This window comes from Caretta caretta, chromosome 28, assembly GCF_965140235.1.
Source record: "Caretta caretta isolate rCarCar2 chromosome 28, rCarCar1.hap1, whole genome shotgun sequence".
Classification (NCBI taxonomy): Eukaryota; Metazoa; Chordata; order Testudines; family Cheloniidae; genus Caretta; species Caretta caretta.
The window spans coordinates 1,600,539-1,628,229 of NC_134233.1; the positions used below are offsets into that span (position 1 = coordinate 1,600,539).

The 27,691-nt window shown below is 55.7% G+C and overlaps 1 protein-coding gene across 1 annotated transcript; it reads left to right on the plus strand.

The window, feature by feature from the left end:
- The first annotated feature begins 165 nt into the window (after positions 1-165).
- Positions 166-27,691, plus strand: FXR2 (FMR1 autosomal homolog 2). Its single transcript, XM_075124056.1, has 17 exons — positions 166-459; positions 16,015-16,067; positions 19,316-19,409; positions 19,501-19,572; positions 21,283-21,431; positions 21,909-22,002; positions 22,341-22,457; positions 22,748-22,918; positions 23,009-23,087; positions 23,611-23,720; positions 23,808-23,894; positions 24,408-24,621; positions 24,851-25,030; positions 25,863-26,063; positions 26,176-26,271; positions 26,608-26,714; positions 26,826-27,691. Exons 1-17 carry the CDS (start codon positions 409-411, stop codon positions 26,904-26,906), a joined length of 1,956 nt encoding a protein of 651 aa, XP_074980157.1. The 5' UTR covers positions 166-408; the 3' UTR covers positions 26,907-27,691.

Sequence of the window (27,691 nt, forward strand, 5' to 3'; positions counted from 1 at the left end):
TGGCCGCCCGCCGCTGGGCCCCCGTCCTGCCATTGGCCCGCGGCCCCGGGGCGGGCTCCCGCGGCTCGGGGGCGAGGCGCGCGCGCGCCCCTCCCCTCCCTGCGCCTGCGCGCGGGCGGTGCGTGCGTGCGCGCGCGTCTGCGGGGCCGGGGGGGGGCGGCCGCTCGCGCTCGCGGTGTGAGGCGGCGGCGGCGGCGGCGTGAGGAGGCGGCGGCGGCAGGTCGGGTCGGTCCCTGCCTCACGGTGGCGGAGCCGGAGCGGCCCGGGGCGCCTCCCATCCCCCCCCCGCTGCGGGGCTCCCCTCAGGCCGGGCCCGGCGGCGGCGGCGGCGGCTCGGCGGCCGGGAGGCTCCGGCCCGCGGCGGGGCCCGGGCCCCTCCCCGGGGGGGCGGCGGCGGCGGCCGGGCCCATGGAGGGGCTGCCCGTGGAGGTGCGGGGCTCCAACGGGGCCTTCTACAAGGTGAGGGGGGCGGGGCCGGCACGCGGGCGGGGGGGGAGGGGAGCTGGGAAGGTCCCAGGGTGGGGAGTGGGGGAGGGGGAGAAGCGTGATGGGGGTGGGGGGAGAGGAGTGTGATGGGGGGGAGGGGTGTGATGGGGGGGGCAGTGGAGGTCCCTCTGGGGAGGGGCAGAAACGTGATGGGGAGGGGGGAGGTCCCCTGGGGGAGGGGGTATAGCGCTGGGGAGGGGTTTGGGGGCAGGAGTATGATGGGGTGGGGGAGGGGAGGTCTCATTGGAGTGGGGAGGTCCCCCCAGTGGAAAGGGGGGTATGATGGGGGGGGCAGTGGAGGTCCCACGTGGGGATAGGGAGGGGGTGGGGGGGAGAGGCATGATCGGGGAGGGGGGACAGGATGTGAGGGGGGAGGTCCCCCGGTGGGGGGTTTTAGAGTTGGGGTGGGTTTGGGGGGCAGGGGTATGATGGGGGGGCAGTGGAGGTCCCACTGGGGGGCTAGAGGAGGGGGCTGGGGGGGAGGTGTGAGGATGTGGGGAGAGCAGCAGGGAGGTCCCAGGGTGGGGAGTGGGGGCGGGGTATGATGTGGGGGGCAGTGGAGGTCCCATTGCGGGGGGAGGGGAGGGGGAGAGGCATGATCGGGAAGGGGGACAGGATGTGAGGATGGGGAGAGAGGAGTGGGGAGGTCCCACGGGGGGGGGGCGGCGTGTAGAGTGGGGGAGGGGGTTGGAGGGAGAGGTATGATGGGGGGAGCGGGCAGGTCCCACGGGGGGGTCCGCGGGGAGGAGAGATGATAGGGTGGGTGAGGGGGGATCAGGGAGATCATACAGGTGCATGGGGGAAGGTGGATGAGAGGGAGGGGGTCTGGAGGGGGGAGTGGAGGTGATGAGGGGGACGGGGTTTAGGGGAGGTAATAGTGGGGTGTGTGGGGAGGGGGTATGACAGGGTGGGGGAAGGTGGATGATGGCCTGAGGGCGGGTCAGAGGGTGGCAATAGTGGGGGTGAGGCAGAGGGGGTCAGGTGGGGTTAGAGGAGGTAATAGTAGGGTGTGGAGGGTAGCATATAATGGGATGAGGGAGGGGAGGTTACGTGGCTGTGGGTTTATGATGGGGGTATGATGTGGGAGGCTTATGGGGGGGGTCTGTGGGAACATGGTGCTATGGAGGGAGGGGAGGTCATTTGGGGTATGATGGGGATTATGGGGAAGTAACTGGGGAGCGGGGCTATGTGGTGGGGGAGGTTTGGGGGTTATTTAGGAGGAAGTAAGGGAACCAGGAAGGTTTTGAGCCAGGGGGTGAACTAGAGAGTGCTAACTGGGGGCCAAGGGGCTTGGGGTAAGATGTGGGGGTAAGGGGGTAATGTGCAAGCTCACGGGAGGACATGAGGCTTAGGGGGGGACATGTTAGGGTGTTTGGTGGCCCCTTGGGCGTGACTGAAGAATCTGGGACTCTGCAGAAATCTGTCGGGACCTGTGGGGGGGGGGGGGGGGATGGAAGCCCCCTTTCATTAGCAATGAGGATTTCCTCTCCTAAGGATCTCCTGCGGGCTGTTGCCGGGTCACTGGGGATTGGAGGCCCCCCTAATATAGGGGTGGAGGGTCACTGAGCTGGGTAGGCATTCTTAGGATAGCGACCCTGCTTCCCCAATCCTTTTCGGGGGCCCTGACTGTGAGTGGGGCGATCAAAACCTGGAAAAGGGCACCAGTGGGGGTCTGAGAATGCAGTGTCACTGTGGGGGTGGGGAATCCCAATTTAGCCTGTGGTGCACTGTGCCTACCTACCTACCTACCTCCCCCTTATCTCTAAGCTCCACATGAGCTTCCCATAACCCCCCCCATTCTTTCCTCCTTTCCCTTTGCACCCCTAGAAGTTTTGCTTTTGCACTGGCTCTTCTCTTCCCTCTCCACTTTCCCTTCCCCTTTTCCATGCTGCCTCCCTTCTAGAACCACTGACAATTCCTTCCCAGATCATTTCATTTTCCCCAAGACAACGCCTCTTTGCTCCTTCTCAGATGTGTCTCAAAAGCCCAGCCCTGCCTCCTAAACCCAGACATCACAGGGGTCAGAGCTCCCTTCCAACAGTGTGGCAGGGTTAAAAATCGACCACTGAGCAGTCGGGTTGTAGCCGGCCTTTATTGTGTCTCAGGGAAAGTGAGAGGCCTGAAACCCTGCCTGAATCAACCAGCTGTTCATTGCAGCCAGTAATTCCTGGCTGCCAGAGTGCCACAGGCAGGTGGATGTGTCTTGTACCGGGACCCAAAGTCACCTGACCAAACATAAAGAGTCCCTGGTCACAACTGAAACCGACAAGACAGGAAGGATTGTGATTCCCATCTCCCAGATGGGGAAACTGAGGCTCAGATTTGTTGACTTGCCTGTGGTCGCGCAGCGGGTCTCTAACCCTGATTTCCCGGTTCCTTTCTCTTGCAGCAGCACCCAGGTTCAGAGCCCCTTTGCAAACATACACCGATTGTAGGGTGCAAAGCATGAGGATTGATTTCAACATCCTTTGTGGCACTGAACGCCCATATGACGCAAATTCTTACATGCTTTTGGCTTCCCATGCCTTAGCGGACCACAGGAATTATTTAAGTTTATGACCGGCTTCTCCTGTTCCGCATTCATGCTGCCTGCTAACAGGCTATGGATCCAGGTAGTATTTGTGGACAGTCTTGTCTCCTGCAATCTCTTCTCGGTGGTGTGTTTAATTACGCAGATGATACGACTTTCGTTACAGAGCACTTAGGGTTGTTGAGTCAGATTGCTCAATTAGCCAGGCAGGCCTAACCCTACAATTTTGCACTTATGGCACCTCCATGGCAGAGCAGCGACAGGAGAACCTCTCGTGCCGTCTGAAAATCTGGTCTCCTCATTGAAGTGCTTTATCATTTAGCTGGTGAAGATGGTCTTGTGGCAAAAGCTGGGACTCTGGAGAGCCAGTTTCAGTTCCTGCCTGTGCCACACGCTTTCTGCAAGATCTTGAGCGTATCACTTTAATCTCTGGGCATCTGTAAAATGGGGCTATTTCTTCCTTTGTCTTGTCTGTTCAGAGCACGCACTGTCTCTTATTATGTGTATGCCTAGCACAGCTGATATCTAGCCCAATCTCCAGTCTCTGACAGTGACTAGTATCAGCTGCTTTTAGAGGCAGGTGGAAGAAACCCTGCCACCTTAGAATAACTTGCCCCCAGATAACCACCAGTAGAGGTTGTCTTACAAACCCTGCATCTTTGCTGCTGTTCTTATGGATGTGCATGTTGTCTGTATAAATGTCCAATCCTTTTTTCGGTAACTCTTGGGTTCAGCAATATCATGTGGCAGTGGGTTCCACCGGCTAAAGTTTTCCCCATTTGCTCCTGAGCCAGTCTCTTGCCATGAGACTGTCATGGTGACAGCTGGCACGGAGTCCCAGTGCCGTCATGTGTGTTCCCCTGATGCTCTCATTCGTGCTGCTATGGCTGTAATGACCTGTCCGGTCGCTCTTCCCAAAGCCATGGTGGTTATCCTTGTCTGATATCGTTCCACTGAGATTGCAGGCATGGCATAATATGATTTAATCAGGGTTATTAAACCGAGATTGGGACCCCATTTTGCTAGGCACCCTACGTACACATCAAGACAATTTTTGTCCTGAAGAGCTTACAGTCTCAATAAACTAGATAGGGGAGTGATATTTTCCCTGTTTTACACATGGGGAGCTGAGTCTGACTAGTATTAATGTTTTAATATATCAGGCTTTTCATCGGTCAAAGCGCTTTACAGAAGAGGTGTCAGCATCATCCCTATTTTAAAGATGGGGAAACTGAGGCCCAGATAGGGCAAGTGACCTGCCTAAGCTCACCCAGCCCGTCAGCCCCAGATCCAGGAATAGAACCCAGGTCTCCAGTGCTCTGTCCCCCAGTCCAGTGTTTTAATTACAAGCCCAACCTTGGTTCATAGCCCCAAACTCCTCAGCTTGGACGTGACGTGAAACGGCGTTTACTCCTTTTTGACCCATCTCGACAGTAAATTTGCCAAAAGATGACCACCAGGAAGTCCAACAGGGTTAGAAATGAAAGGTTGTCTAAAGCCGCAGCTCTTTTCAAACAGGTCGTAGGGCACTGGATTATGAACCCTGTTAGGACTATTGCTCTTTCCTGTATTCAGATTTTGAAGCAATGAATGCTTTAGATAGTGTAATGCTGGGAGAATACCGGGTGCAATTGACTCCACCCATCAATATTTCCTTTCCTTTTTTTGCTCCAAAATTAAAACATTAACAAAAAAAGTTGAGGTAGTATGAGGTTAGCAGCTTGAAGCAAAATATTTTGAAAAAATCTTGATTTTTGGCCCCTAGTGACAGACCTAGATTGTGTTAACATCACAATGACTTTACAATCTATTTCACATATTTCATGTTTATGGCCTTATTCCCACAGCACTTGACCACTTCACAACTTTTCATATATTTAGCCTCCTTGTGAGGGTAGGAATAGAATAAGATTAGTCCTCTAAATGGGTGTTTTAGTAGCCAGTATTTTCTCCCCTTGAAGGTACTTGTCCACTGTAATCATGTCATCTCTTGATTTTTTTGATAAGTTGAACAGACTGAGGTCTTTAAATTTCTCAATATAAGGCATATTTTCCAGTCCTCTGATCGTTTTTGTAACTCTTCTCTGTACCCTTTCCAACTTTTTTCAACATTTCTTTTAGAAGAATGACTGTCCGTCATATGAAAATCGGGGACATCAAGAACTGAAGTGCCTGAAATCACCCATCATTTTGGCCCAAACCCTATGTCACTTTGATTGCGAATCTCAGTCGATTTCATGTCTGAACAGTTGCAAGGAAAAGACAGAATGTCCCCAGTCTGGATAATGCTGCAGGTCAGGGTTTCATAATTGAGTAACTTGGAGAGGGGCTTGTCTAGGTTGGTCAATTTCATGGTTGATCCTAATCTGTTTTGTTAACAGATTCTCTCCTAGGTTAGCATTTTGCTGTTGTGTCGAAGCTTTAAATAGAGTTTGAGTTGAAGTTTGCTTTAGTTTCAACAAATGTTTGTCATGTTTTCTTGCAGCCCCAGATATTTGGATCTAAGCTTTCCATTAAATTAGAACAAGATGTCAGTAATTTTAGCTCTTGTGATGTGTTTCTTTCCTATGTTGGAAGAATTTGAGGATTGTCCTGTTGTAGAAACCCGTACCTTCTCTCACGTCACCTACCCAACTTTCTCTCTTGGCAAGTCATTCCATCGCTGTGCTTCATTTGTCCCTTTGAGAGGAGCATCCTTTTCTCCCACCCTTTGTTTGCCTTGCCAATTTAGATGAGGTGATCTTTGGGGCAGGACTGTTTCTTCCTGCATTGCATGTATGTATTGCTCCTAGCACAGCGAAGCCCTGATCTTACTAAATGCTGCTGTAATAATATCCAAATAATATCCCCGGGGGTCTGCAGACTGTCTTACATATCCAGGGGGTTCCGCGCCTTCACTTGAAATTGTTTAGGGGTCGACAAATGAAAAATGGTTGGAAACCACTATAATTCGCAATGCGTTCTTTGCTTTTAGGTGTGTATTGTGCAAAAGGAGTAACTTTTAGGTGCTTTCTTAGACTGTCTTTAGCTTTCTTACACTGTCTTAAAAAAGGTAGATTTCGCATCAAACCCTCCATAAATTTCAAAACATCATCGACCCAGCTGTTTTTAATCTTTGATCATATTTTGTCCCTGGGAGCTAAGAATCAATTCTGTTGGGATTTTTTTCAGAGCAGACTTGCCTGTTTTATCTCCTTCTAGTACTTTCTCATCAGCCATGAGTTGCTACAAGAATCTGCACCTGCTCTTGATTTTTATTAACTTAGGTGCTTTTAAGGGGCAAAGTTGCCTCTCTGAAACTGGGATTATGTTAAGCACCACCATGTGTTGTCAATGATCTCAGTAAGAAAGTAACTTTTTCTTAGTGACATCTGGCAACACTTTGAGCGGGTCCCTGGTTGTAGGAATTTGAGGATCGGTGCCGTCCTTATGAAACAGCGAAGCAAAGACGAGAATTGGATATCTGTAAATAGTACCGCACGTTCGGAAAAAGCGAGAGCTATGGGATGTTGCAGTAACCTGATCTGGGCCAAAGGGGTGTGTGGTATTGTCTCCACTTTGCCACAGGGCTAATTTTAGACCTCTCTTGCCCCACGGGAGAACAGTCGAAAAATACGAACCGGTGTCTGGCATCTGCGGGTCTGCAGATCAAAGGTGTAAAAAATTCTTCATGGGCTAATTCTCTGCTTAGAAAGGGGGAAGAAAGGCTTTTTTCAGCTGACCTGCCTGCTTTTGTTAGCCTTGCTGCTTCTGCCTTTCATGAGTGGAGGGTCTCTGATTCCCATCCGACTTTCGTTCGCGTTTAAAGTGAAGGTTCTCTGGAGTTTTGCAAGTGAGAGTTAAGAAGATTTCAGAGGTTATTTCCCCTTCCTATACTTCACTGCCCAAGTCCCCTTTTGGTTTAAGTAATAGCAACCTGTCATCACTCGCTTATTCCACCAAAATCCGGCCCCCTCGGGGAAGTTTGGTGGCCTTTTAGCTAGAGCCTCAGACTGGGCATCGAGAGATCCGAATCCTATTCCTGGCTTGGCCACGGGCCTGCTGGGTGACCTTGGTTAAGTCATTTCACTGCTCCATGCCTCGGTTTCCCCATCTGTAAATTGGGGGCAATGATTTGGATGCCTCCTCTGTAAAGCCCTTTGACCTCTAGTGATGAAAAGCACTAGATGGTCTTGTTTGATTAGCCTCATTTGACATTTAACTGCTCTTAGAGTTAGTTTTCCTTGTATCTACCCTAACCCTCCCTTGCTGCAGATTAAGCCTGTTGCTTCTTGTCCTGCCTTCAGTGGACATGGAGAACAATTGGTCCCCATCCTTTGTAGAACATATTTGAAGACTTTTATCAGGTATTCACATCCCCCACCCACCCCAGTCGTCTTTTCTCAAGACTTAAACGTGCCTGGTTTTTTTAACCTGAGCATAGGTCAAATTTTCTAAATCCTTGATCATTTTGGGTGCTCTCCTCTGGACTCTCTCCAGTTTATCCACACGTTTCCTAAAGTGTGGGCACACACAAATGGACACAGCACTGCTGCTGCGGCCCCCCCAATGCCAAGTAGAGTGGGATAGCTACCTCCCGTGTCTTACGAGCGACACTCCCATTAAGACCCCCCCAGAATGATGATAACCTTTTCTTTCAACCGCGTCATGCTGTTGACTCATATTCCGTTTGTGATCTCTCGGTGCACTTCCCCCTGTTCCACTGCACCAAATACAAACTGGATCACTCTTAGGGCCTCTTGCCATTTAGATACGCAAAGCTACCACCTTGTCGTCATCCCTGCTAGGTACAGGTTTGCCCGCGTTGCTTCGGCATGCTCGTAACGCTTGCAGCTCTGCGGTAAGAACGCTGTAATCAAGTGTCATGCTTCATGTTTTCAGCATGTTGCCTCCGGGGTCAGGAAGGAATTGTTTTCCCCATAGCACAATTGGCTAGACATATTCAGGGTTGGGTTTTTTTGGCCTTCCTCTGAAGCATCAGAGATTGGCCACAACTGGAGACAGGATGCTGGATGGGGTGGACCAGTGCTCAGAGGTGGTACAGAAAGTCCTTTCTAGTGGCTTGGCTGGTGTGTTTTGCTCCTTTGCTCAGGGTCACACTGATTTCTGCATTTAGGGTCCGATCAGATTGGCAGGGATTTTTTTTTGGGTGTGGGGGGGTTCGCCTTCTGGGGTCAACTGGGTATGTATATCACCCAATCGTTTTGCTGCCGTAGCAGGGGCCACGGGCACCGGTGGCCCTTTGGCCTCTCCTGTTCTCTCACTGCGGTGCGCAGTTTAGTCTCCCGAGGACTGAAATGCTTCGGTTAAGCAAAACTGGGCTCAAGGTAGTGGCCTGCGTTAGATCATACAGCCTGAGCTTGGGTTTAACGCCCCTGCCTGGCCTTCAACTCTGTTAAACTATGAAAATCCCTCCTCCTGTATGGTGCCTGAGATGACTGGAAGATCTCTGAGCGCAGAAGGCTCTTCAATCCAACAGACTAAAGTGGAATCAGATCTGATGGCTGGAAGCTGAAGCTAGACTGGGAACAGGGGGCAGGTTTTTAGCCCATCAGGGTCATTACCCATTGGAGCAGCTTCACAAGGGGCATGGCATACATGGGCCGGAGGTGGGTATACTTAATCCTGCCTCGGTGCAGTGTTTCTCAGTGACCGGTCTGTGGACCGTCGCTGGTCCCTGAGATCTCGCTGACCCAGTTTAGGAAGGCAGCAAGCCGGTATCAAAAAGGTTGAAAGACACTGGACTTGATAACTTGTTGAGGTCCCTTCCAGCACGACGTTTCTGTTTTTGTGGTGGATTTGTCCATCTCTTGGAATTTTTAAGTTGACGTATAACTGGGTTCAAAAAAGAACTAGATAGGTTCATGGAGGAAAGGTCCATCAAGGACTGTTAGCCAAGATGGTCAGGGATGCAACACCATGCTCCTAAAATGTCCAGTTGCCAGAAGCTGGGACCGGACAACAAGGGATGGATCACTCGAAAATGCCCCAGTTCTGTTCACTCCCTCTGAAGCATCTGGCCCTGTCTGTTCCCTGCCAGAAGACAGGTTAGTGGGCTAGATGGACCATTGGTCTGACCCCAGTATGGCCGTTCTTACGAGATGGAATATCTTTCTAAAAGAGATGTTCTTAGTTCAGTCACAAATGTGTTGGGATCGATGTAGGAATCACTGGCTGAAATTCTCAGGTGTATGTTGCGTAGGAGGACAGACTAAGAGAAAGATTAAGACCAGAGGGGATTGATATAACGCTGACCGCGACTAGACGGGTGGCGACTATCGGGCTTGAAGCACAAAGTGCTAGTTTGCCTTCCTTCCCTTTGGTCCATAATTTCCCCTGATGTCTCCTCACAGTCCTAGATTGTGAGCAGCACAACAAATCTTTGTGGCTAGAAGGGACCACTAGAGAGAGTCTGACTTCCTGTATTTCATCTGGGGACTCCTGTATTGAGGCCAATAATTTGTGGTGGATTAAAGCATCTCTTCCCGAAAGACAGCCATCCGTTCTTGATATGAAGGCCTCAGAAGGCGGAGAATCCACCGCCTGGGACTTTGTTCCAGGGTTAATCGCCCTCACTGTTAAGAGTTTGTGCCTTATTTTTAACTTGACTTTGTTTGGCCTTAGTTTCCGGCCGTTGGTTCTTGTTCTGCCTTTCCGTGCTAGGTTACAAAGCCCTTTAGCCTAAGTACCCACATGGAGAAAATATCAGATACTAAACACCATGATCAAATCACCTGTTTGATCTTCTCTAGTCTTCTTAAGTCTCTCGCTTATTTTCCAGGTTTGGGATAATTTGTGTGGTTCTTTGCTGCACCATCTCCATCACCATCTCCTTTATTTTAAAAAAGGTGGATGCAAGAACTGAATGCAGTGTTCCACTCTTGGTCTCACTGAGTGACCCTGATCTTGCAGGGTTTGAAACTTGTCTGGTTAATAGAGCCAGTGGCTTGAAACCTTAGCTTAGTTTATTTAATGGGCTCTCAAACTGGGGGTTTTGGTCACCGCGAGAAGGATGTGGGAGGCTAGCACGACAGTGTTCCAGTTCTCCGTAGCTAGCTAGAGACGGGAAGCTCCTGAAACTTTCATGGACGATCCCGAAACTCTCTCCTGTCTCAGCATAGGGTCGCCGCATGCAAAAGGCCGAGACACGCTGTTTATTTTAGACCCCAGCAGTGTGTTCAGAAGGGGTGTGTGTGTGGGCTCCGAGTGGAAAGTGGAGATAAAATGTGCCACTTTGGTATGAGAGGGGAGCTGATTTGCTTCATGCTGAATGAATGATAAATGAGACGCCGTTTGCCAGTCAGTTGACTAACTTGGAAATGACACTAGCTACATATATACCCTCAGGCACAACTGCATTTAAAGGGGACCTGCTTGAGACAAATATAGAACTGTTACTCCTAGAGGATTAAATTACCATCTGTGGATTGGGGGGGTAAATGTGTGGTGGTGCTGGGGGGGGGGCGGAAGGGGGCAGGGGGTGATCAGTTCCTCTGGTTAGATCAAGATTTGCAAAGCGAACCCCCTCCCAACTTAGCGTCGTCCGCAAATTTTATAAGCACCCTCTCCACTCTGTTATCCAAGACATTCATGAAAGTATCGGATCGTAAGTGACTCGGTGCTAGATGCCCCCTCTTCCCAAGTTTGGCAGCGAACCATTGATAACTGCTCTTTGGGTACAGTCTTTCAGTCGGTTGTGCACCTTCATTTAGACCACGCTGCCCTAGTTTGCTTTTGAGGATGCCATGTGAGACGGTGTCAAAAAGCCTTCCTGAAATCAAGGGATATCTCCTCTACAGCTCTCTCAGAACAGAGTCCCTGCCCCAAATTGTATACAGCAGGGAACAGAAGTTGTATGGCGGGCCATGAATGCTCACAAAATTGGGGTCGGAGTGCAGGAGGGGGTGAAGGCTCTGGTTGGGGGTGCGGGCTCTGGGGGGGGGCTGGGGAGTTTAGGGTGTAGGGGGTTGCTCCGGGCTGGGACCGAGGGATTCGGAGGGGGATCAGGGTTAGGGCACGAGGAGAGGCTCAGGGGTGCAGGCTCCGGGCCGCTGCTTCCAGGAGCCACTTGAGGTAAGCGCTGCCATGTCCCCCCTCTGGCTCCAACGTGGAGCTGCAGCCCTGCACTGCCCTGTCTGCAGGCGCTGCCCCTGCAGCTCCCATTGGCCGCAGTTCCCAGCCAATGGGAGCTGTGGGGCAGCATGCAGAGCAGAGGCCTCTGGCTGCCCCAACATGTAGGAGCAGGAGGGGGGACCATGCCGCTGCTTCTGGGAGCCACATGGAGCGGCTCCCAACCCTGCTCCCCGGCTGGAGCGCCGAAGCGGGGCAAGCCCCAGACCCCAATCCCCAGCGGGAGCTCGAGGCCCGGCTTAAAACGGCTGGCGGGCTGGATCTAGCCCACGGGCCATAGTTTGCCTGCCCCTGGTTTACAGTCTGTATGATGAGACAACAGATGGATCCAGTCAGACAAGGGAGTACAAGGAAACAATATTGAGTTTAAGGAGGGGTGTGAAGGAGGTTATGTTAGTTTTTTTTTTTGCGGGGGTGTACGGAGAGCTCCTCCCAAGCATGAGGGGCAGCATGGGAGAAAGCATGAAGGTGTGCCTTTGAAATTTAACAGGTGGTTTGGAAGCTGGCATTGTGCGCTGATTGGAAGCGAGTGTTGACATCTTGATAGCAAATAGTTTCACCTGGAAAGATCCCATCTCTAATACAGATATCTTAGAGGTACCTAGGGTAATATCGGCCTCTGTAGTAACTTGTCCAGGGAAATAATTGTTCTTGCTCAAGTCCTGCTTCCCTGATCTTTGATGTTTGAACTCTGAAGTCAGGATTGTCTGATGCCCTGTTCAGAATTAGTGCAGGAGTTCCTGCGTTGGTTGATTCACAGATTGTTTTCCTGCACTTAGAGGAGCGTTGAGCTGCTTTTGTTTTCGACAGTTGGCATCTTCTGCATGAGTCTCGAAACTTCTGTCTCGCAGATCATGTTTTACCGTTCCCAGTGGTGAATCCCCCTTAAAGACCAGCGAGTCAGAAAAGCACCTGGCGTGAAACCTGTCACGTGTGTGGCTCTGTATTCAGAAACAACGAGAGGAAAGCGAGCTATGGGGCTGAGATTCCAATCTCGCTCCCTGTAACTTTGGGCCGTGGCTTCATTTCTCTGTGCCTCCCTTCCCTATATGTAAAAACCTCTGATCTCCTGAGGAATTCTCCGTGTCTTGATGGCTTCCAATCAGGACTGTTTCGGCTAAAGATATGTTTTAGCCTGGCACAAGTTACTGGACTCAGGATGACTGGGTGAAACTGAACTGCTTCCGATATAATGTCATGCTAGGTGATCTAATGGTCTTTTCTGGCTTTAAACGCTCTGAACTTAACTTTGGTGCTGTCATTTGTTTCTGTTTATATATTATCACTCCCATCCCATAATACTGAGCACCTCCTGGGAAGAGATAGCTTTATCCTCTGGAAGGGAGGGAAATATGATCTTCATTTTGTGGGTGGGGAAACCGAGGCACGGACAGTTAAGTGGCTTTCCCAGAGTCAGAGCTGGGAATCTGAGTCAGACCGGAGTCTCAATCCAGAGCCTTAATCATGAGCCCGTTTGCAGAATTAGCTTCTGGCTGAGGTGGTGGTGAGTATGGGGGAGCGTCTCTCTAAGCCCCTGTTCACCAGTGCAAATGAGGCATTCCTGGTATCAGACGCCGAATGAGTGTGTCCAGAAGGTGTTAAAACAGCAGGAAAAGGGAATTGGCTCTGGATTTTGTAGTCCCTTTAAAAATATAAAAAATTTGTTGGCAGTGTTTAGCGACCCAACTGGGATGAGGGCCCCGTCCTACGGAACACAGAATATATTGTAATGCCTTTCTGGAAATCAATGGGTGGTGCCTTATCTGGAGATGACCTTAAAAAGGAGGTGGCAGAGTTAGAGGGAGTTCAGAGAAGGGCCATGAAAATGATTAATAGCCTGGGTAACCTCTCATGTGAAGAGAGATGAAAGCCGGAATGGCTCATTAGCCGTTCCTGTCAATCGCTGGCCGCCGAACCCCGCCGTCACCCCGTATTGAGCCGATGGCCTGGGTTAGACTAAAGCGTTACAGCCCTCAGGAGGTTACCCTGTTGTGTGCCAGAGGCAGAGAACAGGAGCTGACGGAGTTGACACCAGTGCCCAAGGCAGGGAATTAATTAGGTGAGATGTACCCAGATGATCCTAGCAAGCAACCTGCCCCCCAAGCTGAAGAGGAAGGTGAAAGCCCCCCAGGGTCCCTGTCAGTCTAACCTGGGGGAAGATTCCTTCTCACCCCTGAAAATGGCAATCAGTTTGTTGTGGGATTGTTACCTGAGAAAAGGGGTTTGTTAAGAGAACACAAGTCTGTAAAGTAATGACTGGGAAAGAGAAGGTAGAGTGGGAGTTTCTCTCTTCCCTGTGTCTCAAAACCATGGCCAGGGGACACCAAACGGAATGGTGGCAAACACAAAAATGAGCAAAGGAATTTTATTTTTTTCCACACAGCATGTGATTAGCTTGTGGAACTCGCTGCCACATGAAATTAGTAAGGCCAAGAACTTAGAGGTTTTAAGGCCAGGAGGGACATCCTGATCCAAAAAGGCAGCCCTATGTTGGACTGGATCGATTGTATGATTTTTTCTTTTTCCCCCAGAGGGTTTTACTGGAGACAAGGAAGAGCTGTTTATTCTGGTAGCACGTAGAGACGCCCAAGTGCGAGGCGTTTTAGGGACACAGTAGTCTATGCACCCGATGAAGTGAGCCGTAGCTCACGAAAGCTTATGCTCAGATAAATTGGTTGTTTTCTAAGGTGCCACAAGTACTCCTTTTCTTTTTGCGAACACAGACTAACACGGCTGTTACTCTGAAAGTAGTCTATGGTCTTGGATCTGAACCAATCCACTGGGGAACTGGCCTTGCCCCACGGTCCGTTTCCTCCTTGCTGCTCAAAAGGGGCCTTATTTTAGACTGAGCGCGTCCCTGCTTCTGCAGCAGATGGGTCTTGGGGCTTCACCGCATACTAGTGACAAACAGGCAGCTGTTGGCTGGGACCGGCAGTGGTGCGGGGACAGCACCTGTTCATCCCGTCACCGGTTGGCGAGGCATTCCTGTCCCTGGCCTCGGACTCCAAATGCGGAACAGGATTGCCTGCCCCCCACCCCCACCGCTCCTCACAGAGTCTCCTGGTTGATGCTGATGGCCGGGACTACGATCAAATAGCCCAGGACTTGGGTGCAGTATATGCGTTGGGCCCCTTGTGGTGCTCCAGGCCATGCCCCACTTGTCTCCTGTGTTAGGGGCAGCTGTGTGGCTAGTGGGTAGAAAAGGACTGAGAATCGGGCCCCTCAGAATTCTGATTTTGCTCTTCGTTGTCAGATGACAACTTCGTCTGTTTGTACAATAGGGCTCAAGGCCCCTTGGTGGTGCTGGGTTTTGTACAGGTCTCCAGCCCATATCAGGAGTAGTGCCAGGTGCTGGGTGGGCCTCCTGGCTGAGATCTGAGGGGGCTGCCCCCCATTGGGCTGGGCGGGCCTCCTGGCTGAGATCTGGGCAGGCTGCCCCCCAACTAGGCTGGGCACTCCACAGCTGCCATGAAAGACAGTCCCTGCCCCAGAAGAGCTAACGATCGAAATAGACTAAAAAGCTCTTAAATGAGGAACTGAAGGCACGTACAGTCTCAGTGGCAGACCCCGGTTTCAAGCCCAACCCTGACAACACATCCTAGGGATTCCAGCCGAAACTTTCAAGAGACTAGGAGATTTGGGGGCGAGGGAGGCCTGATTCTGCAGGAAGTCCAGCGCATCCACCAAATCTTGCCCAGCACTTCCTGAAAAGCAGGGTGCCCTGTGAGGATGCGTCAGGCGGGGAGAGGGGAAAAGCTACATATGGTAATCTAAAACCCTAAACACTGTTTGTGGGGAGGAGGGGGATGGTTATAAGTGGAGTGCTGGATTGATACCATCTAGCTCTTAGATGGCGCTTTTCCTTACTAGACCTCAAAGCTCTTTACAAGGGATGTCAGGGTTGTCGTACCCGTTTTATATATGGGGAAACCGAGGCACAAGACACACATGGTTTGTCCAAGGGGGTGAAAGGGATAGCAGCATAGGTCCCCCATATGCCCCCTAGAGATCTGGGGGACCCCAGCAGCTGGAGTGTGTCTGCATGGATGGAGCAGCAGGTCTGCTGCGCCTCCCCCCTCAACACCACACAGAGCCCTCTGCTGGAATGGGGTTGGCTGTGGTTGTGGGGGCCCAGTGCTGCAGGGTTTGGAACTGATACCCCATTGAAATACATGGGACAGTTCCCCTTGCTGAGAGGGATTGGTTCAGGCTCTCTGCAGACTCAGGCAGCCTTGCTGAGTCAGTTATCCGTGGGGCAGTTCACCCTTCTCAGAGCTAGCTGTATCCGTTACACTCAGGTCAAGTTTTCGGGTGTTTCCTCACAACCGTGAGAGCTAGAAACGTAATTTTTTTTTTAAAATAAAATCCTAGATGCTGCTAAAATCACTTGACCCCAGGAACCAGGGCTCTGGACACATGGTTGCAGTGCTGCGATCTTAATTCTGCACGTGGGTGGTGTGTGGCTGGCTGAAGATACAGCAGATTCTGCTTATTAGCAACCCCTTGGTTGCCAGGAGAAAGTTGCAATTATCCACCAATCCCTGCCACTGCCCTGCTCACAGCCTCCCCACCCGACCCGCAGACCTTTCCCTCCAGTGTAGTCCCTGGACGCAGGCAGGTTTGCAGGGCTGGACCTCGGTACTTTCTGGGGCTGCAGCCTCGCAAACCTGCCCGCAGCTGGGTCCCTTTCTTCCGAGAAAGCCTTCCCATGGCCAATATCCGAATCCCATTAGCATCAAAGTCAATGGGGCGGGCTTGGTTCCCAGCATAACGAAGTCGTTAACCCGATGTTAATATCCGGGTTTGCTGTCAGGCAGAATCTACTGTCCTCAGGATCTCTCACGCTTTCTTCTGTTCTCCCTCCGCAGGGTTTCGTGAAAGATGTGCACGAAGACTCGGTCACGATATCCTTCGAGAACAAGTAAGTATCCGCCGGACGCCCCTGTGCGGTCCTTGGCCTAGCCTCTGTTTGTCCTTGTTCTGAGCTTGGGCGGCTGGGCGAGTCTGGCCTAATTGCTCCCGTAGGGGTGAAATCTGAGAGACCCCTCAGGTGGACGTTTTCAAACAGAGGCCATTATGTTCGCAGCTCCCAATCCTACCTAACTCTGCATCTCCTCTGAAAAAATCGTGGCCTTTGTCAGCTGCTTTCAGTGGCTGCTAACTTCTTAAAATGGTTAGGCCCCACAGCTGAGTCGGTGGCAGACCCGGGGATAGAACCCAGGCGTTCTGGCCTCCCCAGTCCCTTCCCGTGGCTACCCATTGGACCCCCATGCGCCTTCCAGAGTTGGGGCTATGGTCCGGGGTGTCTGACTCCTAGCCCACCAGACCCTGCTGCCACTTCCCCTAAACGGCAGGCTGGAGGTATCAAATCATCTATTAAGATCGTTAGCGGGACCGGTGTGCACTACTTCGGTGCGCCGCTTACGGGGCGAGCTGTTGCTTTCGGTTCCAAGGCCGTGGTGCAAGCGCACGGATTGTAAATTTCAATCCTACGTCGTTCCGTGGCAGGAGGGTCGTTGGCGTGCGACTGTAGGGCCGGTGGGCACGTCACGCAGCCCTGCTGGAGCCGATGCAGAGAGAGATCAGGGTAGAAATGCTGGAGTGCCACAGTCCCTGCTTCAGAGCCATAAATAAAGCTGCTGCACTCAAGGTATCTGACACGGGCCTTGAGGCCCAGCATAACTAGCGGGCTGCCGCTTTTCCAAATTTAGTTCCTGCTGTTCTTTGTGGCATGCGAATGAAACTGACTCACTCTGAATAAGCCAGCCGCCCGCCCCCGGGGATGCCTCTAGATTGGCAGCTGTCACTCTCCCACATGGCAGGATTATGTGGATCGATGCTAGGGCAGAGATCTCAGGGCCGCGTTGGGCTCGGCGCCGTCTGTACAGGTACCGAGCCGCTGCCGGTGGCTGCCCTGTTAAATGTTTCTCCTTCCAACCGGCCGGGTTCCTTCAGTGACGGTAGTGACGTCCTTCAGTGACGGGAGGAAGCAGCGTCTTGTTTGCAAACCTCGGTGCCTGGTGGGAAAGAAAAGGCAGAAGGCCCGATTTTTAAAACCCTGCCCTCTTCGTGCAGGCATATCAGAGCCCTTAAACGCAGCTTGGTAGGTAGCTGAGACTACAGATGGCATGGCAGACAGGCCAACCCACAGAAGCAGCCACCTCTGGGATGTGCCGTCTGTTCAGACAGGGACCCCTCACCCAGCACTGAGATGCGGCCACCTCTGGGGTGGACGGTGGCATTTAACAGCCATGGGGTAGGGCAGGAAGCAACGAATGTTCTCCACCCCAAACTGTGCAGGGGTGGTTGGTGTTTAAACAGTCCGTTTGTTCCGTTTCTGTCTAGTTTGCCTGGCGTGTGGTTCTTTAGCCAGGGACCTGAAATGTTTCTGAACCGGTAGCAGGCTAAATGGGGTTTACATCAACTTACGCCACAAACAAACGGCTTTAAACGCAGTTCCAGGCCCCGGCTGCGCCTCTCAGCCGATGTACAAGTAAAAGGCTCCAGTCCCGCCGCTGCTTCTGAGCGGTGGATTTCTCTCTTTCAGCAGCTGATCCCAGGCAAGCGACCTTTCCACCTTTTAAAGCTTCGAAGCGCTGCCGGTTGGATTGAACCTAGCTGCCCTGGATTGGGCAGGTGCAGGGTTTCCCTTCAGTTTCTGCGCTTGCCTAGCTGATTTCGGGGCATCGTGTTCGCTCTGGGGCTCTATTTCGGATCGACCAGGGAAAATTAGTAATGCTGGAGGACTGCCAGCTAGAGTGGCAGCCGGTGCTTCGGGAGACACACTCCGAGATAGCTCGGCTGTCCATAGTTAGGCTCGGTGGTGTAATTAACCATGGTGGTGTAATTAACCATGCAAATCCCAGTGTAAGTAACCTGCTCACACCTAGATGGTGAGATTACGGCACTGTCGCAGGTTCCTAGAGCTGCACGCTGGCTCCCTCTGCTTCTTGGCTGCGATTCTGTCTAAGCTGGGGGCAGGGGGGAATGAGCCGCGTAGATCCACTGAACGTAGAGGTCACTCCAATCCTCAAATACCTCGCTTGGCTGCGGTGCCCCCATATGGGGTTTCTAGCAGCATTGCTGAGCAGGTGAAATTTCCCTGCCGAGACAGCTGTAGCTTCCCCGCCTCCCAACAGCTGTTCACATCTGCAGGCCTCTGGATTCCCAATCCCAAATACACACACGCGTTGCGCTGACTGGGGGCCCCAACCTGAGTCAAGCCGGGCCCTGGGGTTCAAGCCCTATTGCTTGGAAGTGCAGATGCAACCTCGGGCTGGGAGTCCACCAAAAATATCCCGCACACTGACTTTTTGTCCTGCGGGCAATCAAGTTTGGTGGACAGTCATGCTGCACCACGGACAAAGCGGCTGCGTTTTGGGATGACACTGGGACAGTGTAGATGCTGGAACCCCAGGTGGGAACAGTTCCTAGCTGGGGGGTTACAAATGAAGGTAGACGGCACCAGCCCTGAGGACACAGGGTCAGACTACCGAGAAGCTGAAATGTCTTGTGCCTAAGATACATGGTGGCGTTCAAAGTGTCTGCTTCCTCTCCATCCGAAAGACGCTGACTGAGTCACAAAAAGCCCTGGGCATAAATTAATCATTAAAACAAACAGTGAGGCGAAAATCCCTCTTTAAGCGGAGAACCGAAGCCGCGGAAAGTTAAGCTGGGTTTAGTGGAAGGGAAAGTTTATCCCCACCCGGTGTTCAGTGCGCAAAATCCATCTAGTGGCCGCGTGGCGGTTGTCATATTGCGGTCGCGTCTCAGATTCGCAGACTGGGACCTGCTGTACGAACATAAATCGAAAAGAGCTTAAGATTTATGTAGACGGCAATCCCAGAATTGCCGGGATGAGGGTGGAAAGGCCGGTTTATAAAGCACTGGACTGGCACCTGGGGAGATGAGTTCGTTTCCATCACGGTCATAGACTCTGGGGTCTTCTCCCCGCTTTCCAGAAGGGGGAACAATCCTTTCTTTGTCTACATAGATGGCAAACTCTCCAAGGCAGGGACTGTCTCCGGCTGTGTGGTTGCCCCGGGGCCTCGTGCTGTCTCTTCACCGTGATCAGGAACACACACCCGTCTTGCTGTGTGTCCCGTCCTATTCCCAACCTGCGGTGCCACCTACAGGCGAATCCAATCTCGATCTTGTGTCTCCTAACAGCTGGCAGCCGGAGCGGCAGATCCCCTTCGGTGACGTACGGCTCCCCCCGCCCGCAGACTACAATAAAGAGATTACAGAAGGGGATGAAGTGGAGGTAGGAGGGGTGCTTTTTGGGTGGGGAGGGGTGCCACCATGAGCCCGCTATCCTCACTGGTTTCCCCGCTGACCTATACCCGTCTCTCTAGGTTTATTCCCGAGCCAATGAGCACGAGCCGTGCGGCTGGTGGCTGGCGAGGGTCCGGATGATGAAAGGAGATGTAAGTTTCTGAGGATTACCACCCCCCCCACCCCACCCCCCCGATCACTGGCATCTATCCCAGAATCCTTTGTGCCAGCTCCCGGCGTTTTGTGGGAATTGGTGTCAGGGGCGAGGTTCTAATTAAGATCGGATCTGGTTCAACCAGAAGGGGCAGGCCTGGCTTATGCAGGAAGTAGAGATTAGATGAGCACAGCGGTGCCCTCCAGCCTGAAGATCCGTGAAGGCTCCCTCGTCCCTCTAGGGCAGGGGTGGGCAAACTACGGCCAGCAGACCGGATCTGGCCCACCCGCCATTTTAAGCCAGCCCTCTGGCGCTCCAGCTGGGGAGCAGGGTCAGGGGCCGCTCCACACAGCTCCCAGAAGCAGCGACACTGGTCCCCGCTCCCATTCCTACGTGTAGGGGCAGCCAGGGGGTTCTGCTCTGGATGCTGCCCCTGCCCCAAGCGCCGCCCCCGCAGCTCCCACTGTCCGGGAACTGTGGCCAATGGGATTTGCAGGGGCGGCACCTGCGGATGGGGCAGCGTGCAGAGCTGCCTGGCCATGACTCCACGTAGGAGCCACAGTGGGGATATGGCTGCTACTTCTGGGAGCCACTTGAGGTAAGCGCCTCCTGGAGCCTGCACCCCTGAGCCTCTCCCTGTGCCCCAACCCCCTGCCCCAGCCCTGATTCCCCTCCTGCCCTCCAAACCCCTTGGTCCCAGCCTGGAGCACCCTCCTGCACCCCAAACCTCTCATCCCCAGCCCCACCCCAGAGCCTGTACATCCAACCAGAGCCCTCACCCCCCTGCCCTAGCCCTGATCCCCCTCCCACCCTCCAAACCCCTCGATCCCAGTCCGGAGCACCCTCCTGCACCCCAAACCCCTCATCCCCAGCCCCACCCCAGAGCCTGCACCCCCAGCCAGAGTCTGCACCACAACCCCCTGCCCCAGCCCTGATCCCCCTCTTGCCCCCTGAATCCCTCGGTCCCAGCCCGGAGCACCCTCCTGCACCCCAGAGCCTGCACCCCCAACCAGAGCCCTCACCCCCTCTTGCACCCCAATCCCAATTTTGTGAGCATTCATGGCCTGCCATACAATTTCTATTCCCAGATGTGGCCCTCGGACCAAAAGGTTTGCCCACCCTAGCATAGTCTATAAAAGCAGTATAACCAAGTTGGTCTGTATGAAAGTTTAGTTTGTGCTGACTTGGCTAATGCCTGTTGTAAAACTAGGCAAATCTCTAGATGAGTTGACGTAACCCCTGGAAAACCTCTGCGTACCCCCAGGGGTACATGTACCCCCAGTTGAGAACCCCTGCTCTAGGAGACCCACAATCCTTGGTGCAACCAACTAGATCTTCGTAACCTACTCTGATGTCCGAGCAGGAGTCAGAACCCAGCAGGGGTGACTGGAGCCTAAAAACGGCCCCCTTCCTGACCTCTAATTCCGATGGATCTGAATCAGGTGGGGTTTTTTAATCCCTTAGTGGTCACTGGTCTAATTCTTATCCAGTCCCTCCGTGACTCTTGCTAAGTGCTTGCCTCCATCCTAGCCAGTGGCAGTGAGGTCCACAGGCTAATTCCATCTGAAAACGAAGCACTGAGCATGGTTCCCCCACCCCCACGTCCCCCCGGCTGCATCGGAATGGCTCGGCCCATCTCGGGACGTGCGGTCAGCTCTCTCCTCCCCACCCCAAATTCCTGGCTCTCACCCGATCTCTCCCTCCTCAGTTTTACGTCATTGAATACGCAGCGTGCGACGCCACCTACAACGAAATCGTCACGCTGGAGCGGCTCCGGCCCGTCAACCCCAACAAAGTGGCCACCAAGTCTAGCTTCTTCAAATACACCATCGCTGTGCCGGAGGACCTCAAGGAAGCGTGAGTGAGACGGGGATCCTGGGGGGCAGCTACGGGGCCTTGGACAACAGAAAAGCTGCTAGCTTGGCTTTTCCTCCACGGGGAAGGAGCCAGCGACCGGGGCTGTGGTCTGCACAGTCTCTAGCGTGAGGTAGAGCAGCCCAGAGGCCCCTCTAACTTGGGGCTTGTCTGGGTGGGGAAATAGACCGGCATTATTCTACTGCAGTTATGCCCGGGAATAAGCTATACTGGGCCCTGGGAGGAGGCACGTTCCACACCCCCTACCGATCTGCCCCCGACGCAGCAGCTGGGAGCCAGGTCTCCCATCTGGCAATCCAGGGCGCCCGCTACTTTCTTAGAACCAGTCCCCTAATCCAGTTCTGGACCCTGGCGGTCTGGGTTCTATTCCCGGCTTTGCCACAGACTGGACAGATCATTTTGGGGGGTGTCCCGCTGCCCCCGGTCCCCGCTCCGCTCACCCGTCCCCTCTCCGCTCAGGTGCTCCAACGAAAACGTGCATAAAGAATTCAAGAAGGCGGTGGGGGCAAACTGCATCTTCCTGAGCGTCGCCAACAGCGAGCTCTTCATCCTGGTGAGCGAGGCATCGGGGGATAGCGGGGTGAGGGGGGTGGGGGCTCGTCGGAGATCGGCCGCAGCGGGGTGAACCCGCTGCTCCGGGCTGGTTTCGAGGATCCTCTTTCCAGCGGCCCGGATGGCTTGTCTTGCCCACGCCAGGGACCCCCGGTTGGGGGGAGGGGTTCTCCTCGGTCCTGCTGCGACCATCTGGACAGGTCTCGCCTAGTCACTGCGGCTCCTGTAATCAGGGCTGGCTAGCCGCCCGAGATTCCTGCTGTCCTGGTAGTTCTGGAGGGCGGTGGGGGGCAGTCTGCCCGATCTCTGACCCCGCCCGTCTTCCGCCCCCCTTCCCAGTCGACGAACGAATCCACGGTAAAGCGGGCGTCGCTGCTGGGCGACATGCACCTGCGTAGCATCCGCACCAAGCTCATGCTGATGTCGCGGAACGAGGAAGCCAACAAGCACCTAGAGGTGAGGAACCCGGGCGGCGGCCCTCACGCGCTGGGGGGTGGGCGCCGTGGGCCAGTGGGCCTCTGGCTTTCTCCCCACCCGGGCGGGCGCTGGGGGTGGGGAATAGGTGGCTGTACAGGGCCCGCCTAGGGCTTCCCCGTTGACACTGGGTTGGATTGCCCGGCCGGTCACCTGACCTGACTCCATGGGGGCGGGGGGGAGTCACGGGACACCGGAGCCAGGGGTCGGCGCTCCCCCCGGCTGCTCCGTTGACTCCCCGCTCTGCGTCCCAGCGCTCTTTCTCTCCCCAGACGAGTAAGCAGCTGGCCTCGGCGTTCCAGGAGGAGTTCACCGTCCGCGAAGACCTGATGGGGCTGGCCATCGGCACCCACGGCGCCAACATCCAGCAGGCCAGGAAGGTGCCAGGCGTCACTGCCATCGAGCTGGACGAGGAGACCTGCACCTTCCGCATCTACGGGGAGGTGAGGGCCGGGCGGGGGCTGGGAGCCAGGACTCCTGGGTTCTCCCCCCAGCTCCAGGACACTGACTTGACCGTTGTCTCCTCCCCACAGACTCCCGAGGCGTGCAAGCAGGCCCGGAGCTACCTGGAGTTCTCTGAAGACTCGGTTCAAGTCCCGAGAAACCTGGTCGGTAGGTGTCACGAGTGCGACCGTGCTCTGTCGTGACCCTCCGGGGGCCCGGCGTTCCTGGGGCATCCCCCGGAGAACAGGGGTGACTTTCCTCGTGATGGGGACCCGGACACACAACCACGGCCCCACCTCTGCACCGCGTTGGAGCGGGCGCCTCAGAGGGAAGTGGGCTCCGAGTGAGAGTGACCACGTGTGCCCCAACCGGTGGAGGGCACCCGATGTCCGTTGGAGTCCGGGGGCCCCCCCTGCGGTCACCAACACAACATCCCATAAAGGCTCGAACGAAAACCTGGTGTCACACCGGTGGGCGGAGCACCCGGGGGGAGTTGTGTACATGCTAAAAATGACGTTCTCTGGGTCTGTCGTTAAACAGGTCGATCGGAAGTCGGGGGTCTGGGAAAATCCCTTCCACCGGGGAGTGGGGGGCACTTGTGGGTGTGTGTCACCCTGGGAGGTGGTTAGCTCAGGTCAAAGTGCGGGACCCTGTCGCTCTGTGGGGCTCACCTCTCCGCTCACCCCGCCAGGCAAAGTGATCGGGAAGAACGGCAAAGTGATCCAAGAGATCGTGGACAAGTCGGGGGTCGTGCGGGTGCGGGTGGAAGGGGACAACGACAAGAAAAACCCCCGAGAGGAGGTAAGCGGGGGCGGATCGGAGTGGGGGGTGGCCGGCGGTGGCGTGGGGGGGGACGGCCGTGCCGTGATCGGGTCTCCTCTCGCCTAGGGAATGGTCCCCTTCATCTTCGTCGGGACGCGGGAGAATATCAGCAATGCGCAGGCGCTCCTGGAATATCACCTCGCTTACCTGCAGGTAAATCCGGCGCTGCCGAGAACGGGCCGAGGAACCGGGTCGCTCCGCGGGGAGGGCACCCGCCTGAGAATCGGCCAGGGACCCCCGTATTGGGGCGCGTGTTGCGAGCGGGGTCAATGTGGGTGTCGCGCGTGTGTGACCGTTAATCTGGTCCCTGGCTTCTTTGCATGGGTGCATTTGCTAATTCGTTCCCCCTTGCAGTGCAGTCACTACTTGGTTCCCCCCCCGCCAGCCCTTTATATGTGCAGCCATCAATTGGTCCCCTGCCTTGCAGCTGCATGGGTGCTGTCACTAATTGGTTCCCCCTTGCAGTGCAGTCACTAATTGGTGTGTCAACCCCCCCCCCACCAGCCCTTTATAGGTGCAGCCATTAATTGGTCCCCTGCCCCAAGGCTGCATGGGTGCAGTTGTTAATTGGCCCCCTCGCTTGCAGTGCCGTCACTAACTGGTTCCCCCCGCCAGCCCTGCATGGACGCTACAGCTGATTGGTTCCCCTTCTCACCCCGTCCCCAGGAGGTGGAGCAGCTGCGTCTGGAGCGGCTGCAGATTGACGAGCAGCTGCGGCAGATCGGCATGGGCTTCCGCCCCCTCTCCAGCCGGGCCGACAAGGAGCGGGGCGGCTACGCCACGGACGACAGCACCTCCTCCTCCCTCCACGGCACGCGGACGTACGGGGGCAGCTACGGAGGGCGAGGCCGCGGGCGCCGGGGGCCCAACTCCGGCTACGGTAACCTGCCCCCCGGCGCCTTGGCCAAACTCTCCCCTTTTTTGCGGCGGGGGCGGGTTGCTGGATGGGCCACACCCCAGAGGTGGCTGCATTTCAGCAAGACTGTACAGCGCTTGTGTGTCCTGCCCCTCCTAAAGCTTTGGGGATCCCCCCCCATAGTGGGGACTGTCCCCAACAACAGCAGCTCACGCGTGTCCCCCCCCCCCCCCCCCCCGCTCTGTCCTGCCAGGTACGAACTCCGACCTGTCCAACGCCTCGGAGACCGAGTCGGAGAAGAGAGACGATGGCGAGCGAGACCCGCGCCCCGAGGACAGCCGGAGGCGCCCGGGAGTGGGGCGAGGGCGGGGTCCCAACCCGGCACCCCGAGGGGCGGGAGGCAGCAAGTACAACAGCTCCTCCATCAGTTCAGGTGACTGGCTGTGGCTGTTAAAGAGCGGCTGCGCCCCGCCCCAGAGGTGGCTGCATCTCAGGGCCGGGCGAGGGGTCCCTGTATAACCAGCGGCTGCGCCCCGCCCCAGAGGTGGCTGCATCTCAGGGCCGGGCGAGGGGTCCCTGTGTAACCAGCTGCTGCGCCCCGCCCCAGAGGTGGCTGCATCTCAGGGCCGGGCGAGGGGTCCCTGTATAACCAGCTGCTGCGCCTTGCCCCAGAGGTGGCTGCATCTCAGGGCCGGGCGAGGGGTCCCTATATAACCAGCTGCTGCGCCTTGCCCCAGAGGTGGCTGCATCTCAGGGCCGGGCGAGGGGTCCCTGTGTAACCAGCTGCTGCGCCTTGCCCCAGAGGTGGCTGCATCTCGGGGCCGGGCGAGGGGTCCCTGTGTAACCAGCTGCTGCGCCTTGCCCCAGAGGTGGCTGCATCTCAGGGCCGGGCGAGGGGTCCCTGTGTAACCAGCTGCTGTGCCTTGCCCCAGAGGTGGCTGCATCTCAGGGCTGGGCGAGGGGTCCCTGTGTAACCAGCTGCTGCGCCCCGTCCCAGAGGTGGCTGCATCTCAGGGCCGGGCGAGGGGTCCCTGTATAACCAGCTGCTGCGCCTTGCCCCAGAGGTGGCTGCATCTCAGGGCCGGGCAAGGGGTCCCTGTATAACCAGCTGCTGCGCCCCGCCCCAGAGCTGGCTGCATCTCAGTGGCATATAAACAGATGCCATGTTCCAGCATCCTGACTCAGAATGAAGGGGGGTGGGGCTGGGATCCCGGACTCCTGGGTTCTCTGTGCCCGCTCGGTGCTGACGTCCTCTCTCCCCGCAGTGCTCAAGGACCCGGACAGCAACCCCTACAGCCTGCTGGACAACACGGAGACCGACCAGACGGCCGACACCGACGCCAGCGAGTCGCAGCCCGTCAGCAGCCGCCGACGCCGTTCCCGACGCCGCCGCACGGACGACGACGCCACCGTGATGGACGGCGCGGCCGAGTCCGACAGCATGTCCGTCAACGAGAACGGCGTGGGTGAGCGGGGGCGGGGAGCCAGGACGCCTGGGTTCTCTCCCCGGGTGGGGGGGCGGCGCGGGGAGCCCGGGACGCCTGGGTTCATCCCCGTCTCTGCTCCCTGCTTTCCCAGAGGACGAATCGAAGCCTCAGAGACGCAACCGGAGCCGCCGGCGCCGTAACCGCGGTAACCGCATGGACGGCTCCATCAGCCGGGACCGGCAGCCAGGTACGGGGGTACGGCGGGGGGCTCGCGAGGGTCTGAATGCCACTGGGGGGGCAGGAGCAGCGCTGGGAACCCTTCCTGCGCCGGGTGCTGCCAGCGGGGCCCCATTTGCGGGCCGGATCGGGGGCGTGGCCAGAACTCCCAGCCTCCTGGGGATCCACGCACGCGTTAGCGCAGCCCTGAGGCTGCTCCGGTTTAGCCCGGCGGGCAGTGTAACCCCCGGCGGGCTCCTGGGACCCGGCCCCGCCCCCCGTTGGCGTTCTGTCCCGGCCGTGCTCGCGTCGCGGGGGGTGGGGCCGGCAGCCGTCCGAAACCCAGCGCCCGCTCCCTCCTCCCCAGTGACCGTGGCTGATTACATCTCCCGGGCCGACTCCCAGAGCCGCCAGCGGGCCCCGCAGAAGGAGCCCCGGGAAAAATCCACCGAAGACGACACACCGAGACAAAAGGTAGGGGCGGAGCCGGCTGGGGGGGGCGGAGCCGGCAGCAGGCGGAGCCTGTCTGGCTGAGGGTGGGGCTTATTCCAAGCCCCTCCTGAGACCACCTCCCTCCCCCTGCAGGCAGAGCCAGCCGGCAAGGTGGCCAACGGGCCGTCGGAGAATGGCGAGGAGCCGGCCGCCATGGTGAACGGGCTGTCGTAAGCGCCGTGCCGGGAGAGCCGCGCCCGCCGCTTCCTCCCCCACCGACCCCCGTCCGCCCTGCTTGCGTCATCGTTAAACACACACCCACCGAGCTCTCGCTAACGAACCATTTATTCAAGGATCAATAACGCCTCTCGTGCTTGTCGGAAGCTTGCCAAAGATAGCCAAGCTCGTTCGGCTCCAACCAATCAAGAGACAGGAAACCGTATTTTCTTGCCGGGGGGGGGCAAGGGCGCGGCCCCCCCCAACCCCTCCTCCGGGCAAGGGGCCTTGACAGTAAAAATTAATTCTCTCTTAATTGTGTGTCCGTTTTTGACGACTCCCTTCGAGCCAGGAAAGGGAAACCGGCCGCGGGTCGAAACCGGAGCGGGGATTTTTTTGTGCCTTCTGAGCGCGCGTCGCTTCCCTTCCTTTTTCGTTCGGTTCCTCCTCCTCCCCCCCCCCCCCCGCCTAGGTCGCTTGGGCAACGATTTCGGCGGGGGGGGCGGTGCCCGAGGTTGTGCCGTTTATCCCCCCCCTCCTTAAAACAAACAAACCGGAAGGTACCACGGGTGCGGAGCGAATTTTTGTTTCCAGGCAATACAGAAACAGGAGGTATTTTCTTTTTTTCCCCGTACGCTGTGGCAAACGGGGGGGGGGGAGACGGTAGAGCCGGCCCCCGCCCCCAGTGTCGCATGGCCGGGGGGGGCACGGGGGGGGCAAAATCGAGCTGTGACGGTTGAGACTATTTATTTTTCACTGTACAGTATTTAAAAGAGAATAAAGAACCAAACTCGTAAGCAACA